This window comes from Oncorhynchus mykiss, chromosome 17, assembly GCF_013265735.2.
Source record: "Oncorhynchus mykiss isolate Arlee chromosome 17, USDA_OmykA_1.1, whole genome shotgun sequence".
Lineage (NCBI taxonomy): Eukaryota > Metazoa > Chordata > Actinopteri > Salmoniformes > Salmonidae > Oncorhynchus > Oncorhynchus mykiss.
The window spans coordinates 65,758,786-65,772,871 of NC_048581.1; the positions used below are offsets into that span (position 1 = coordinate 65,758,786).

At 47.1% G+C, this 14,086-nt stretch overlaps 1 protein-coding gene across 4 annotated transcripts in view; it reads right to left on the reverse strand.

Annotated features, from left to right (window-relative positions):
* Positions 1 to 7,740: 7,740 nt before the first annotated feature.
* LOC110494413 (myoD family inhibitor) overlaps positions 7,741 to 14,086 on the reverse strand; it is a 44,115-nt gene continuing 37,769 nt past the window's right edge. For all 4 annotated transcript variants that reach the window (XM_021569421.2, XM_021569420.2, XM_021569419.2 and 1 more), the window contains exons 4-5: positions 9,072 to 9,398; positions 7,741 to 8,896 (exon numbers count right to left, since the gene is read on the reverse strand). In XM_021569421.2, coding sequence (XP_021425096.1) covers positions 8,640 to 8,896; positions 9,072 to 9,398 — 584 coding nt within the window. In that variant the 3' untranslated portion in view covers positions 7,741 to 8,639. The remainder of the gene's footprint in view (positions 8,897 to 9,071; positions 9,399 to 14,086) is intronic.

A 14,086-nucleotide genomic window follows, 5' to 3' on the forward strand; every position in this document is an offset into this window, starting at 1 on the left:
AGACAAGGAAGGGGGAGGAGGGAGGTGAACAGAACAGTGCAAAGACAAGGAAGGGGGAGGAGGGAGGTGAACAGAACAGTGCAAAGACAAGGAAGGGGGAGGAGGGAGGTGAACAGAACAGTGCAAAGACAAGGAAGGGGAGGAGGGAGGTGAACAGAACAGTGCAAAGACAAGGAAGGGGGAGGAGGGAGGTGAACAGAACAGTGCAAAGACAAGGAAGGGGGAGGAGGGAGGTGAACAGAACAGTACAAAGACAAGGAAGGGGGAGGAGGGAGGTGAACAGAACAGTGCAAAGACAAGGAAGGGGGAGGAGGGAGGTGAACAGAACAGTGCAAAGACAAGGAAGGGGGAGGAGGGAGGTGAACAGAACAGTGCAAAGACAAGGAAGGGGGAGGAGGGAGGTGAACAGAACAGTGCAAAGACAAGGAAGGGGGAGGAGGGAGGTGAACAGAACAGTACAAAGACAAGGAAGGGGGAGGAGGGAGGTGAACAGAACAGTGCAAAGACAAGGAAGGGGGAGGAGGGAGGTGAACAGAACAGTGCAAAGACAAGGAAGGGGGAGGAGGGAGGTGAACAGAACAGTGCAAAGACAAGGAAGGGGGAGGAGGGAGGTGAACAGAACAGTACAAAGACAAGGAAGGGGGAGGAGGGAGGTGAACAGAACAGTACAAAGACAAGGAAGGGGGAGGAGGGAGGTGAACAGAACAGTACAAAGACAAGGAAGGGGAGGAGGGAGGTGAACAGAACAGTACAAAGACAAGGAAGGGGGAGGAGGGAGGTGAACAGAACAGTGCAAAGACAAGGAAGGGGGAGGAGGGAGGTGAACAGAACAGTGCAAAGACAAGGAAGGGGGAGGAGGGAGGTGAACAGAACAGTGCAAAGACAAGGAAGGGGGAGGAGGGAGGTGAACAGAACAGTACAAAGACAAGGAAGGGGGAGGAGGGAGGTGAACAGAACAGTACAAAGACAAGGAAGGGGGAGGAGGGAGGTGAACAGAACAGTACAAAGACAAGGAAGGGGGAGGAAGGAGGTGAACAGAACAGTACAAAGACAAGGAAGGGGGAGGAGGGAGGTGAACAGAACAGTGCAAAGACAAGGAAGGGGGAGGAGGGAGGTGAACAGAACAGTGCAAAGACAAGGAAGGGGGAGGAGGGAGGTGAACAGAACAGTACAAAGACAAGGAAGGGGGAGGAGGGAGGTGAACAGAACAGTACAAAGACAAGGAAGGGGGAGGAGGGAGGTGAACAGAACAGTACAAAGACAAGGAAGGGGGAGGAGGGAGGTGAACAGAACAGTACAAAGACAAGGAAGGGGGAGGAGGGAGGTGAACAGAACAGTGCAAAGACAAGGAAGGGGGAGGAGGGAGGTGAACAGAACAGTACAAAGACAAGGAAGGGGGAGGAGGGAGGTGAACAGAACAGTACAAAGACAAGGAAGGGGGAGGAGGGAGGTGAACAGAACAGTACAAAGACAAGGAAGGGGGAGGAGGGAGGTGAACAGAACAGTACAAAGACAAGGAAGGGGGAGGAGGGAGGTGAACAGAACAGTGCAAAGACAAGGAAGGGGGAGGAGGGAGGTGAACAGAACAGTGCAAAGACAAGGAAGGGGGAGGAGGGAGGTGAACAGAACAGTGCAAAGACAAGGAAGGGGGAGGAGGGAGGTGAACAGAACAGTACAAAGACAAGGAAGGGGGAGGAGGGAGGTGAACAGAACAGTACAAAGACAAGGAAGGGGGAGGAGGGAGGTGAACAGAACAGTGCAAAGACAAGGAAGGGGGAGGAGGGAGGTGAACAGAACAGTACAAAGACAAGGAAGGGGGAGGAGGGAGGTGAACAGAACAGTACAAAGACAAGGAAGGGGGAGGAGGGAGGTGAACAGAACAGTACAAAGACAAGGAAGGGGGAGGAGGGAGGTGAACAGAACAGTACAAAGACAAGGAAGGGGGAGGAGGGAGGTGAACAGAACAGTACAAAGACAAGGAAGGGGGAGGAGGGAGGTGAACAGAACAGTGCAAAGACAAGGAAGGGGGAGGAGGGAGGTGAACAGAACAGTACAAAGACAAGGAAGGGGGAGGAGGGAGGTGAACAGAACAGTACAAAGACAAGGAAGGGGGAGGAGGGAGGTGAACAGAACAGTACAAAGACAAGGAAGGGGGAGGAGGGAGGTGAACAGAACAGTACAAATACAAGGAAGGGGGAGGAGGGAGGTGAACAGAACAGTGCAAAGACAAGGAAGGGGGAGGAGGGAGGTGAACAGAACAGTGCAAAGACAAGGAAGGGGGAGGAGGGAGGTGAACAGAACAGTGCAAAGACAAGGTTATGGGGAAAACAAGATGAAGTAATCATTAAAAAAAGAAAGATGTTAAGATTATTGGCACCCCTGTTTCAATACTCCAGTAACCTCCCCTTGTGAGAATAAAGACACTGGGCATTTAGTTTTTAAATCATGAGATTGGAGAACACATTAGGAGGAATTCTGTATGGCGGAATGGTCTAAGATCCCTCCCAATGTGTTCTCCTATCTTATAAAACATTTTAGAAATGGCTCAGTGCCGTTATCCTCAAGGGGAGGGTACCAGAGTATTGAAAACAGAGGTGACAATTTTGACGATATATATTTTTCAAAACTTGTTAAACAAAATATTTTTCTGAGCAATTGCATTAGTATAAAATAATATAATTTCCTTTTTTCCCCATACAATATAGCTCATTATTTGTATTATTTATTTGAGTCTGTTTTGGAAAGACGTGGAGGGTGCTCAACCAACGTGAATTGAGATGCTCACCCTAAAAAAACATGTTTAATTTAAGCAAGGTTAAAAGATGAACGTTTCAGCATTCAATACATCAGAACAGTCTTTTTTTGCTCATCGTCATCAAGGGTGCCAATAACTCCCTTCAGGACTGTACAGTCGTGGCCAAAAGTTTTGAGAATGACACTAATATTAATTTTCACAAAGTCTGCTGCCTCAGTTTGTATGATGGCCATTTGCATATACTCCAGAATGTTATGAAGAGTGATCAGATGAATTGCAATTAATTGCAAAGTCCCTTTGCCATGCATTTCAGCCCTGCCACAAAAGGACCAGCTGACATCATGTCAGTGATTCTCTAGTTAACACAGGTGTGAGTGTTGATGAGGACAAGGCTGGAGATCACTCTGTCATGCTGATTGAGTTTGAATAACAGACTGGAAGCTTCAAAAGGAGGGTGGTGCTTGGAATCATTGTTCTTCCTCTGTCGACCATGGTTACCTGCAAGGAAACGCGTGCCGTCATCATTTCTTTGCACGAAAAGGGCTTTACAGGCAAGGATATTGCTGCCAGAAAGATTACACCTAAATCAACCATTTATTGGATCATCAAGAACTTCAAGAAGAGTGGCTCAATTGTTGTGAATAAAGAATGGTACCAACACATCCTCCGAGAACTTCTCTCAACCATCCAGGAACAGTTTGGTGACGAACAATGCCTTTTCCAGCATGATGGAGCACCTTGCCATTAGGCAAAAGTGATAACTAATTGGCCGGGGGAACAAAACATTGATATTTTGGCCAGGAAACTCCCCAGACCATAATTCCATTGAGAACTTGTGGTCAATCCTCAAAAGGTGGGTGGACAATCAAAAACCCACAAATTCTGACAAACTCCAAGCATTGATTATGCAAGAATGGGCTGCCATCAGTCAGGATGTGGCGGTCTTGAAGAGGAGGTCTTGAAAAAGAAGGGTCAACACTGCAAATATTGACTCTTTGCATCAACTTCATGTAATTGTCAATAAAAGCCTTTGACACTTATGAAACACTTGTAATTATACTTCTGTATTCCATAGTAACATCTGACAAAAATGTCTAAAGACACTGAAGCAGCAAACTTTGTGGAAATGAATAATTGTGTCATTCTCAAAACTTTTGGCCACGACTGAAGATACTCTATTTAGGGCCTATCAAAATAAAGTGTTACAATACACCATGATTGAATCTTAAAGGCAATATTCCAGTGTTAAATGGAGACTGTATTCATGGTAAAAGCTGCATATGTTGGCTCAATCAGAAATGACTTTTACATTTCTATGGTGCAATCTGTTACACTTCAGCGATACAGACGGAATAGAGCCCGTAGTCTGTTCAGAGAAGAGGCATTTCAGTAAATATGGACATCATGGTAGATACATAGAGGAAAGACCAGTCTGCATTGGTGCCTGATGACAAAAATATTGACACCGTTTCACTTCTAACACGGTCATTTTATTACACATGGTCCTGGGTAAACACTAAACACATGTATTGGACATAATGCTTGTATCAACTACTTTCACCAGAGCAAGCTAAGATTTCATCTTGACACCCATGAGATGTCTCAAGGCCCATTTCACGAGACAAGACATGAAAAAGGAAAAAGAGAGAGATTGTAGTGGAGCGGAACCTTGCACTGTCAGGGAATGCAAAATGTCACTGTTCACTTGGGCAGTATCAAGTTGATTATGTTCCAGTTCTATCCTAACTATTTAAGAGTTAACACCACAATTTGACTACATTAGATACGGTTCCTGTTTGATCCAGAGTGCATCCAAAACAACAAACATTATTACGGCTTCCTATACGTATACAGTTGAAGTCAGAAGTTTACATACTCCTTAGCCAAATACATTTAAACTCAGTTTTCACAATTCCTGACATTTAATCCTAGTAATAAAATCCCTGTTTTAGATCAGTTAGGATCACCACTTTATTTTAAGAATGTGAAATGTCAGAATAATAGTAGAGCGAATTATTTATTTCAGCTTTTATTTCTTTCATCACATTCCCAGTGGGTCAGAAGTACATGCTACCAAAAACGAATTGAGTGTATTGCCTTTAAATGGTTTAACTTGGGTCAAACGTCTCCGGTAGCCTTCAACAAGCTTCCCACAATAAGTTGGGTGAATTTTGGCCCATTCCTCCTGACAGAGCTGGTGTTACCGAGTCAGGTTTGTAGGCCTCCTTGCTGGCACATGCTTTTTCAGTTCTGCCCACAAATATTCTATAGGATTGATGGCCACTCCAATATCTTGACTTTGTTGTCCTTAAACCATTTTGCCACAACTTTGGAAGTATGCTTGGGGTCTTTGTCCATTTGGAAGACCCATTTGCGACCAAGCTTTAACTTCCTGACGGATGTCTTGAGATGTTGCTTCAATATATCCACAAAAAGTAAAACTTCCACATAATGCCATCTATTTTGTGAAGTGCACCAGTCTCTCCTGCAGCAAAGCACTGCCACAACATGATGCTGCCACCCCCATGCTTCACGGTTGGGATGCTGTTCTTCTGTTTGCAAGCCTCCCCCTTTTTCCTCCAAACATTAACGATGGTCATTATGGCCAAACAGTTATATTTATGTTTCATCAGACCAGAGGACATTTCTCCAAAAAGTACAATCTTTGTCCCCATGTGCAGTTGCAAACCGTAGTCTGGCTTTTTTCTGGCGGTTTTGGAGCAGTGGCTTCTTCCTTGCTGAGCGGCCTTTCAGGTTATGTCGATATAGGACTCGTTTTACTGTGGATATAGATACTTTTGTACCTGTTTCCTCCAGCATCTTCACAAGGTCCTTTGCTGTTGTTCTGGGATTTGCACATTTTGCACCAAAGTAGAGTTTGAAGATAGGCCTTGAAATACATCCACAGGTACACCTCCAAATGACACAAATTATGTTAATTAGCCTATCAGAAGCTTCTAAAACCATGACATCATTTTCTGGAATTTTCCAAGCTGTTTAAAGGGACAGTCAATTTAGTGTATGTAAACTTCTGACCCACTGGAATTGTGATACAGTGAATTATAAGTGAAATAATCTGTCTGTAAACAATTGTTGGAAAAATTACTTGTGTCATGCACAAAGTCCAAAGTCCTAACCGACTTGCCAAAACTATAGTTTGTTAACAAGAAATTTGTGGAGTGGTTGAAGAAATGAGTTTTAATGACTCCAACATAAGTTAATGTAAACTACTGACTTCACCTGTATCTCTCAAATTCCCACTTCTGATTTCCAGTTTTATTTTCCATTAAAAACAGTCTACATTGTTAAGACTAGGCATATTTCCAGGGCTTTACTCAACAATGACTTGGATGTACAATATGACACCTCTCTCTACATCATTTGTAATCCGGAATAAAACTTTAATGCATTTTTTCAATCTTACCTTAATCTCCATGTAGATGTACAGTTAGCTCTTTCATCAGAGATTCCTAGTATTCCCAATAAGGCATGTCTTTCATTACTAGTTACACCCAGTAATACAATACAGATTATCTATCTGTAAAGGCTGTAGTCTTTGGAATCAAGCAATTGGCTAGTTTGATTAGCCATAGCCTACAACCAAGTTTAAAACCTTCCACAGAATATAGGATATAAAGATTCAGCAAACTCTTTGATTTGCTTTGGTGTTTCTGAGAGACAAAGGGCCCTGTTCAATCTGCATCGCGGAAGTTCAGCTCTACAGCATGATTGACTACATTCACGGTAAACGCTGCAAATGTGGGCCCAATCAGAAATGACCTTAAAATGCATAGAGCTGAATCTGTAGCGCTTCAGAGTTTCAGATTGAATAGACTCCAAAGTCATAAGAGGAACAACACAGTTTTTGCTGAGGGCAATCAGGACCCACTGGGTATAAAATATACAAACATAATCATAAGTAGAAAAATACATTATATCTCGTGAGTTGCTGGGCAGAAAAGGGTATGTGTTGGAGTGTGCAGGATCTATTCTATTATGATAAAACTAATATACTTACCATTCCAAATGCTAGCATATGGATCATACTTAGCATAATATCCGCAGATATTCTAAATGAAATGACATTTTGAAGAACGACTGCTTTGCAGCGAGAGACGTTGGAACTGATAACATAGAAATGTGATTTCACATTGGAAGAGAAATGCAAATATCTAAACTAAAATCTACACAAAATAAGATGGATTAATAGAATTTTTGTTGCAAGGAGAGACAATCCAGGCCTGGAGTAAAGCAGAGGCCTTCCGTTCACATAATGTACAGTACAAGAGAATGAGCAGATCAGGTAAAAGCATTGAGAGTTTGAATGATCTCTTCCAGTCTATCAGTTAGTAACCATCTGTAATCCGTTTACAGCCAGACATATAGACAGTTACAGAAAGATGAAAGACGAGCTCTCCTTTCACATGTTTGAGTCAGATGGAGGCTGTGTCGATTATTTGGTCGGTCAACAACGCCCCTACAAACACTGCAGACTTTGGTTTCAGCCCAGCGCTATTCAACTCATCAACTAACCATAAGATCTCGATTAGCTGAATCAGGTGTGCTAATGCTGGCTATGGAACAAAATGTTTGTAGCAGTAGCTAGGTTTCCATCCAATTAGAGACAGATGCTCATGCAAATATTCTAGAATTCGCATTAAGAAAATATGCGCATATAAATCAGTGCCTGATAAAGCAGTGACACAAAATGTACTTTTCCGCTCCAGTTTTCATGTACCAAATATAAATCCAAATCTAACATCTAAAGTAAATCTAAAGTGTTTCCATTGCATTTTCAACTCTACCAATAGTTTAGTCACAAAAACTGCTGTGTTAAATAACTCTGGTCTTGGCAGATGAGCTCCAGCCACCAGCTCTCAGATACCGTGCAGGTAGGCTCGTCTACATGATACGATTATAATGGATAAGAGGGAGAATGTTTGTACTTGTCAAATAGCAGTCAAGCGTCGATCATCACTTCACCATTTCTCGCATAATACATTTTACCGCCACAAAAAGATCCCACCATGTCGGCATTTTTGTATTTTTTTTTTTACAAATCTTCACAGCTATCCTGATTTTTGTTAATACGGTATGACTTCACTCGCATAAACTTTGGATGGAAACGTAGTTAGTGTTGACGTGTTTCCATTGGTTTGTAGCCAAGCCCCCTACTCCCAGTCCTAGTCATCTACAGTAGACACACCTTCCACACAGGACCGTGCACGCTGAGAAAAACGCTTAGCACTAAAACTGGAAGCCTTTAACCTTGCCAAGGACAAACTAGGGTTCTGCTCCGATCTGAGCGACCATTTTCCTATTACTCTGCTGTCTTATCTACAGAAACACTGAAATCCTGTTAAATGGAGCCATTTTCTCATTTGCCTGCAAGGTCATTTTCATGCATGGAGAGATCCATTCATTGTGCTGCTGAGCCTCTGGAGAGAGGGGGTTCTGCTGTAAGAAGAGACAGCTCACTGAGACAGATCACTGAGGGTCCAAAGGAAGTCCAGAGAGAGAAGCCGTTCAGAACCATCACTGGAGCACAGCTAGCATGGTGTATACACATCTGCTTAGCAATGGGAGATATCCATAATTCTCCTTAACAAACTGACAGGCAACACATAAGAGAGGTGAGCAGGACAAGCCAAAGAGTAGTCCATGTCCTTTGATTGGTCAATTCCAATGGATTGTCCAAAACATTGACCAATGCCAGCACTTGATCTTGGTCAAAGCCAATGATATGTCCTTACATGGACCAATGGCAACTCTCAATATGTCCTCAATATTGGCCAATGATCCTGCCCCTCCACTACCCTGTCTACTGAGCCTGGGCTTTGTCTGTGTGAGACAGAGAGATATCACCCACTGCAGTTTGGGAGGCTCAGGAGGAGAAACAGAGACCACAGCACTCCATACAGATCTCCAGGCAGTCTGCAGACTCGCAGCACGCGTCGATGATCCCACAGTCCATGTCACATGGCAGCTCACAGTCGCCGCACTCCTCCGAGGCGCAGCAGCAGCAGAAGCACGCCGAGTTGTCCCCCGCACACGAACCACAGGTGGCACAGTCCAACACGATGTTACACAGAGTCAGGAACTCACAGAACAGACAGGCCAGGATACAGTGAACACAACAGTCTGAGGGAGAGACGGGGAGTTATTCATCTTTATTTGGCCTGCTAAGTTGGTTGGGAATGCATACTGTTTGGGAGAGGATGGGGGAGACGGGATGGAGAATAATAGGAGATGAGACATAGGAGGAGGGAGGAAGTGCAGGATACAGTGAGATAGACTAGATCAGGTAGCAACTCACCTTCCTGTACCTCTGTAGGTATCTGGGAGCTGTTACTCTTGGAGGAGCTCTTGCTCCTCTTGCTGCTCTGAGAGGTGATGGAGGGGTTGGACTGGAGCTTCTTGGAGTTCTTCATCCCCGACGAGGAGGAGGAAGAGGCTGCTTTAGGGAGGGAGCCAGGGGCAGGCCGATCACAGGGGCCTCCGTTCCTCACTCCGTTGGTGTGAGGGGCGTGCGTGCAGTTGGGTCCGTGTGTGTGAAGCTTGGCTCCGTCTCGTGGCTGGCTGGTTGGCTGTGTTAGGCAGGGTTGGGCAGGGTGGATGTGGGTGGATCGAGCCTGGGGCTGACCTGAGGACAGGAACAAAGAAATAAAATAAAAACATTTACAATAGTTGCTTTCGTTGTAATAGCGGGACACATTGGAAACGTAGTCATTGATACAGCAGGCCCCAATGGCTCCTGGGAAGGGCCATGTGTATTATGATGACTTCTGACCCGGCTCGTCTAGATGCTTACACGACAACCCACAGACAGACACTCTACGCTAATGTCCTCCTCCTCTCCTCTCCTCTCCTCTCCTCTCCTCTCCTCTCCTCTCCTCTCCTCTCCTCTCCTCTCCTCTCCTCTCCTCTCCTCTCCTCTCCTTGGACACAACATCATTACCGAGAATTCCCCTAAGAAATAGGCCTTCAGTTTGGCCAGGTCAAATTCACAGAACATTAAGAACCTATTCAAATCATTCACCAAGGACAACTGGTACTTCATGGTCTACCACTGGCAGCTGCACATTGCTAGGTGCACCCTGCATTCATATGTCACTCATGACTGTGATGCATATATGGTTGCTAGTTTTAGGGTTTTGATTTATGTGAACAGAGGGGCTGAAATGGCTTGGTTTTCTCTCCTCACAGTCTCAAATGTAGGCTACACACACACACACACACACACACACACACACACCCTGGTGTGTTTACAACCTACAAACCCTCTACTGTTCCTCCTTTAACTCAGACCAGGGTTGATCTTGGCTGTCCAACGTGCACCTCTTCGTATATTTTACTCTGAGCAGTGCCACCAATACTCATTTCCTGAGGTGTGAAAGCACACCACCTCTGTCAAAAGAAACACCTTGAAAAATATATGATATATTATGATAATATTTAATACCATCCTTTCGAGGCCCTAAATATTTTCTTGACCTGAACACACAGATGGAGAGAGGTGTGACTTCACAGGGTAGAAAACCACTGCAGGACATCCAGAGAGAAACACACACACAGACACACACACCGGGGGCTGAGATGCAGTGAGGCCTAGCGGGCAGTAAAACCGTCCATTAGACAATCATTCAGAGACAGATAACCCTGCTAGGGCTGTTTTGATTGGCCCATGGCCGGGGTCACACAACCAATCGAGTGTGATTAAAGATTCTTTCATTCAGCGTTTTCTAACCCCATTCCAGATGTCTGGCAACCCACGGGGTAGTGTGTGTGAGTGTGTGTGTGAGTGTGTGTGTGTGTGTGTGGGGAAAAAATATTGCGTCTTCTGAAGTATGTCATAAGTCAATACCTGCTGCTCTGCTGTTATGTCTCCTTTCTCCTTTTTCCTCCTTCTCTCCCCCACTCTCGCCCCCACTCTCGCTCTCCTTCTCTCTCCCTCGCTCCTTCTCTCTCCCCCACTCTCTCCCCCACTCTCGCTCTCCTCTCTCCCTCGCTCCTTCTCTCTCCCCCACTCTCTCCCCCACTCTCGCTCTCCTTCTCTCTCTCTCTCCCCCACTCTCTCTCCTTCTCTCTCCCCCACTCTCTCCTTCTCTCCCCCACTCTCTCCCCCACTCTCTCTCCTTCTCTCCCCCACTCTCTCTCCCTCGCTCCTCATCTCTCTCCTTCTCCCTCGCTCCTTCTCTCTCTCCTTCTCTCTCGCTCCTTCTCTCCCCCACTCTCTCTCCCTCGCTCCTTCTCCCTCGCTCCTTCTCTCGCTCCTTCTACCTCGCTCCTTCTCTCTCTCGCTCCTTCTCTCTCTCTCCTTCTCTCTCGCTCCTTCTCCCTTGCTCCTTCTCTCGCTCCTTCTCCCTCGCTCCTTCTCTCTCTCCTTCTCTCTCGCACTCTCTCCCCCACTCTCTCCCCCACTCTCGCTCTCCTTCTCTCTCCCTCGCTCCTTCTCTCTCCCCCACTCTCGCTCTCCTTCTCTCTCTCTCTCCCCCACTCTCTCTCCTTCTCACTCCCCCACTCTCTCCTTCTCTCCCCCACTCTCTCACCCACTCTCTCTCCTTCTCTCCCCCACTCTCTCTCCCTCGCTCCTCATCTCTCTCCTTCTCCCTCGCTCCTTCTCTCTCTCCTTCTCTCTCGCTCCTTCTCTCCCCCACTCTCTCTCCCTCGCTCCTTCTCCCTCGCTCCTTCTTCCTCGCTCCTTCTCTCTCTCCTTCTCTCTCGCTCCTTCTCTCTCCCCCACTCTCTCCCCCACTCTCGCTCTCCTCTCTCCCTCGCTCCTTCTCTCTCCTCACTCTCTCTCTCTCCTCTCTCCTCTCCCCCACTCTCTCTCCTCCTCTCCTCTCTCTCCTCCTCTCCCCCACTCTCTCTCCTCCTCTCCCCCACTCTCTCCCTCTCTCTCCTTCTCTCCCCCTCTCCCCCCTTCTCTCTCCCCACTCTCCTCCTCTCCCCCACTCTCCTTCTCCCCCCCTCTCCCCCCTTCTCTCCCCACTCTCCTTCTCTCCCCCCTATCCCCCTTCTCTCTCCCCACTCTCCTTCTCCCCCCCTCTCCCCCCTTCTCTCTCCCCTACTCTCTCTCCTTCTCTCTCTCCCTCTCCCCCACTCTCCTTCTCTCCCCCCCTATCCCCCCTTCTCTCTCCCCACTCTCCTTCTCCCCCCCCCCCTTCTCTCTCTCCTCTCTCTCCTCCTCTCCCCCCTTCTCTCTCCCCACTCTCCTTCTCCCCCCCCCCTCTCCCCCTCGCTCTTTGTCTCTCCTCCTCGCTATCCCCCGGTCTTTCACTTTAACCATTCGTACATTTTAAAGATACAGTACAATGCTGTGTAGTACATTACAGCATAACGGTTTGGTTCTGTCTAGAGGAGGAGAAGAGAGAGCGAGGGATGGTGAGTAGAGGAGGAGACAGGATGTGTGGCCACCATTGTTCTCCAAATGATCAGTAAGGAGGAACAGTCAGACCCATCTATAAACCCTGGACCCCAGAGAGAGAGAATCTGCCCTAAAAACCATGTCTCTGCTTTTCACTTCACTAGAAGACATGCACATGCACACAGACACGCACACACACAGAGAGAGAGACATAATTGCAGCCACCAACCCTAATCAGAGTCAGTTTTAGTGAAACCACACAGAGCGATGCCTTTACCCCACATCTCTCTGCTAGTCATTCTCTAAGTAGCACAGTGAAATGCCGTCCATGTCTGGTCACCAGTACATTCCTCTGGTTGGTAAAGACAACATCAGCAGGAATACAATATTGTTTGTTTACTGAAGGCCATTGGAGTCTTTAAAAAAGGATTGCTAGAAATGGAACAAGGGATAACTTCCTTCTAACTGGACAGAGAGAGTTTAAATGGTGTCTGGATATTATTAAGAGTGGTATGAGAGTTCATTCACCCCTCTCCCCTGTGTGTGGGTGTCGGTGGGGGTGTGTGTGGGCAGTAAACAGGCGGGTCTCTTGGGCATCTAGCAGCCAGACAGACAGACTGACTAGGTTTCAGAGGAGTCATGACTGTCTCCATATAAAGCCTAAGGACAAACAACAAGGCTGGCACACACACACACAGAGAGAAACAGCTCTTTGTGCAACACACCCTGCGATAGAGAGTGTGTGTCTATGTGTTTGTGAGATAGAGAAACAGACGACAGTGTGTGAGAGAAAGATCCGTTCTGCGGATATACACCCCTAAGCTTTGGCTGTCTTGTCTATTTTGGGTCAGGAGTGATGTAAGGGCGTGCCACACAAACACAATGATTCAGCAGCACATAGTTAAAAATAAGAACAAATAAAAAGCCAAATGACTGTGGGCTTAGCATGATGAAACTGGCACACCACAAACTGAAGGAGAAGGGGGAGAAACACAGAGCAGGAAGGAGGGTGAGTCAATAGTGTAGCCTGGGCCGGAGAATGCAAGAATATGTACAAAACAGTGTGTGAGAGAAACAGAGCGAGACATAGAGTGTTAATTTGATTGTTTATTTCACTTTTGTTTATTATCTATTTCACTTGCTTTGGCAATGTAAACTTATGTTTCCCATGCCAATAAAGCCCTTGAATTGATTTGAGAGAGAGAGACAGGGTGAGACTGGGAGAGGAAGAGAGGCCCAGTGTAGGCCCAGCCTGTTGCCTGCAGCGATGGGGGTGTGGTATGCCTGGCTTGAGAGAGGGTGAATCACAGTCGGCTGAATGCTCACCTCTACCTCCCCTCCCCTCCCCCCTCCCTCTCTCCCCAAATCCCTCCATTCACTCACCTCCCATTACCCTCCAAACTGCCAACCTCCTCCTCACCCCCCCCCCTCCCTCCAAATCCCACCACCTCCCTTCAGTCACCTCCCTCCCACCACCTCCCCTTCAGTCACCTCCCTCCCACCACCTCCCCTTCAGTCACCTCCCTCCCACCACCTCCCCTTCAGTCACCTCCCTCCCACCACCTTCCCTTCAGTCACCTCCCTCCCACCACCTCCCCTTCAGTCACCTCCCTCCCACCACCTCCCCTTCAGTCACCTCCCTCCCACCACCTCCCCTTCAGTCACCTCCCTCCCACCACCTCCCCTTCAGTCACCTCCCTCCCACCACCTTCCCTTCAGTCACCTCCCTCCCACCACCTCCCCTTCAGTCACCTCCCTCCCACCACCTCCCCTTCAGTCACCTCCCTCCCACCACCTCCCCTTCAGTCACCTCCCTCCCACCACCTCCCCTTCAGTCACCTCCCTCCCATCACCTCCCCTTCAGTCACCTCCCTCCCACCATTCTAGACTTGAGGCTATGATTACTACTGATCACTGCACCTCTCTACCTTTCCAACCTCCCTCCTCCTACCTCCCTCTTTTCC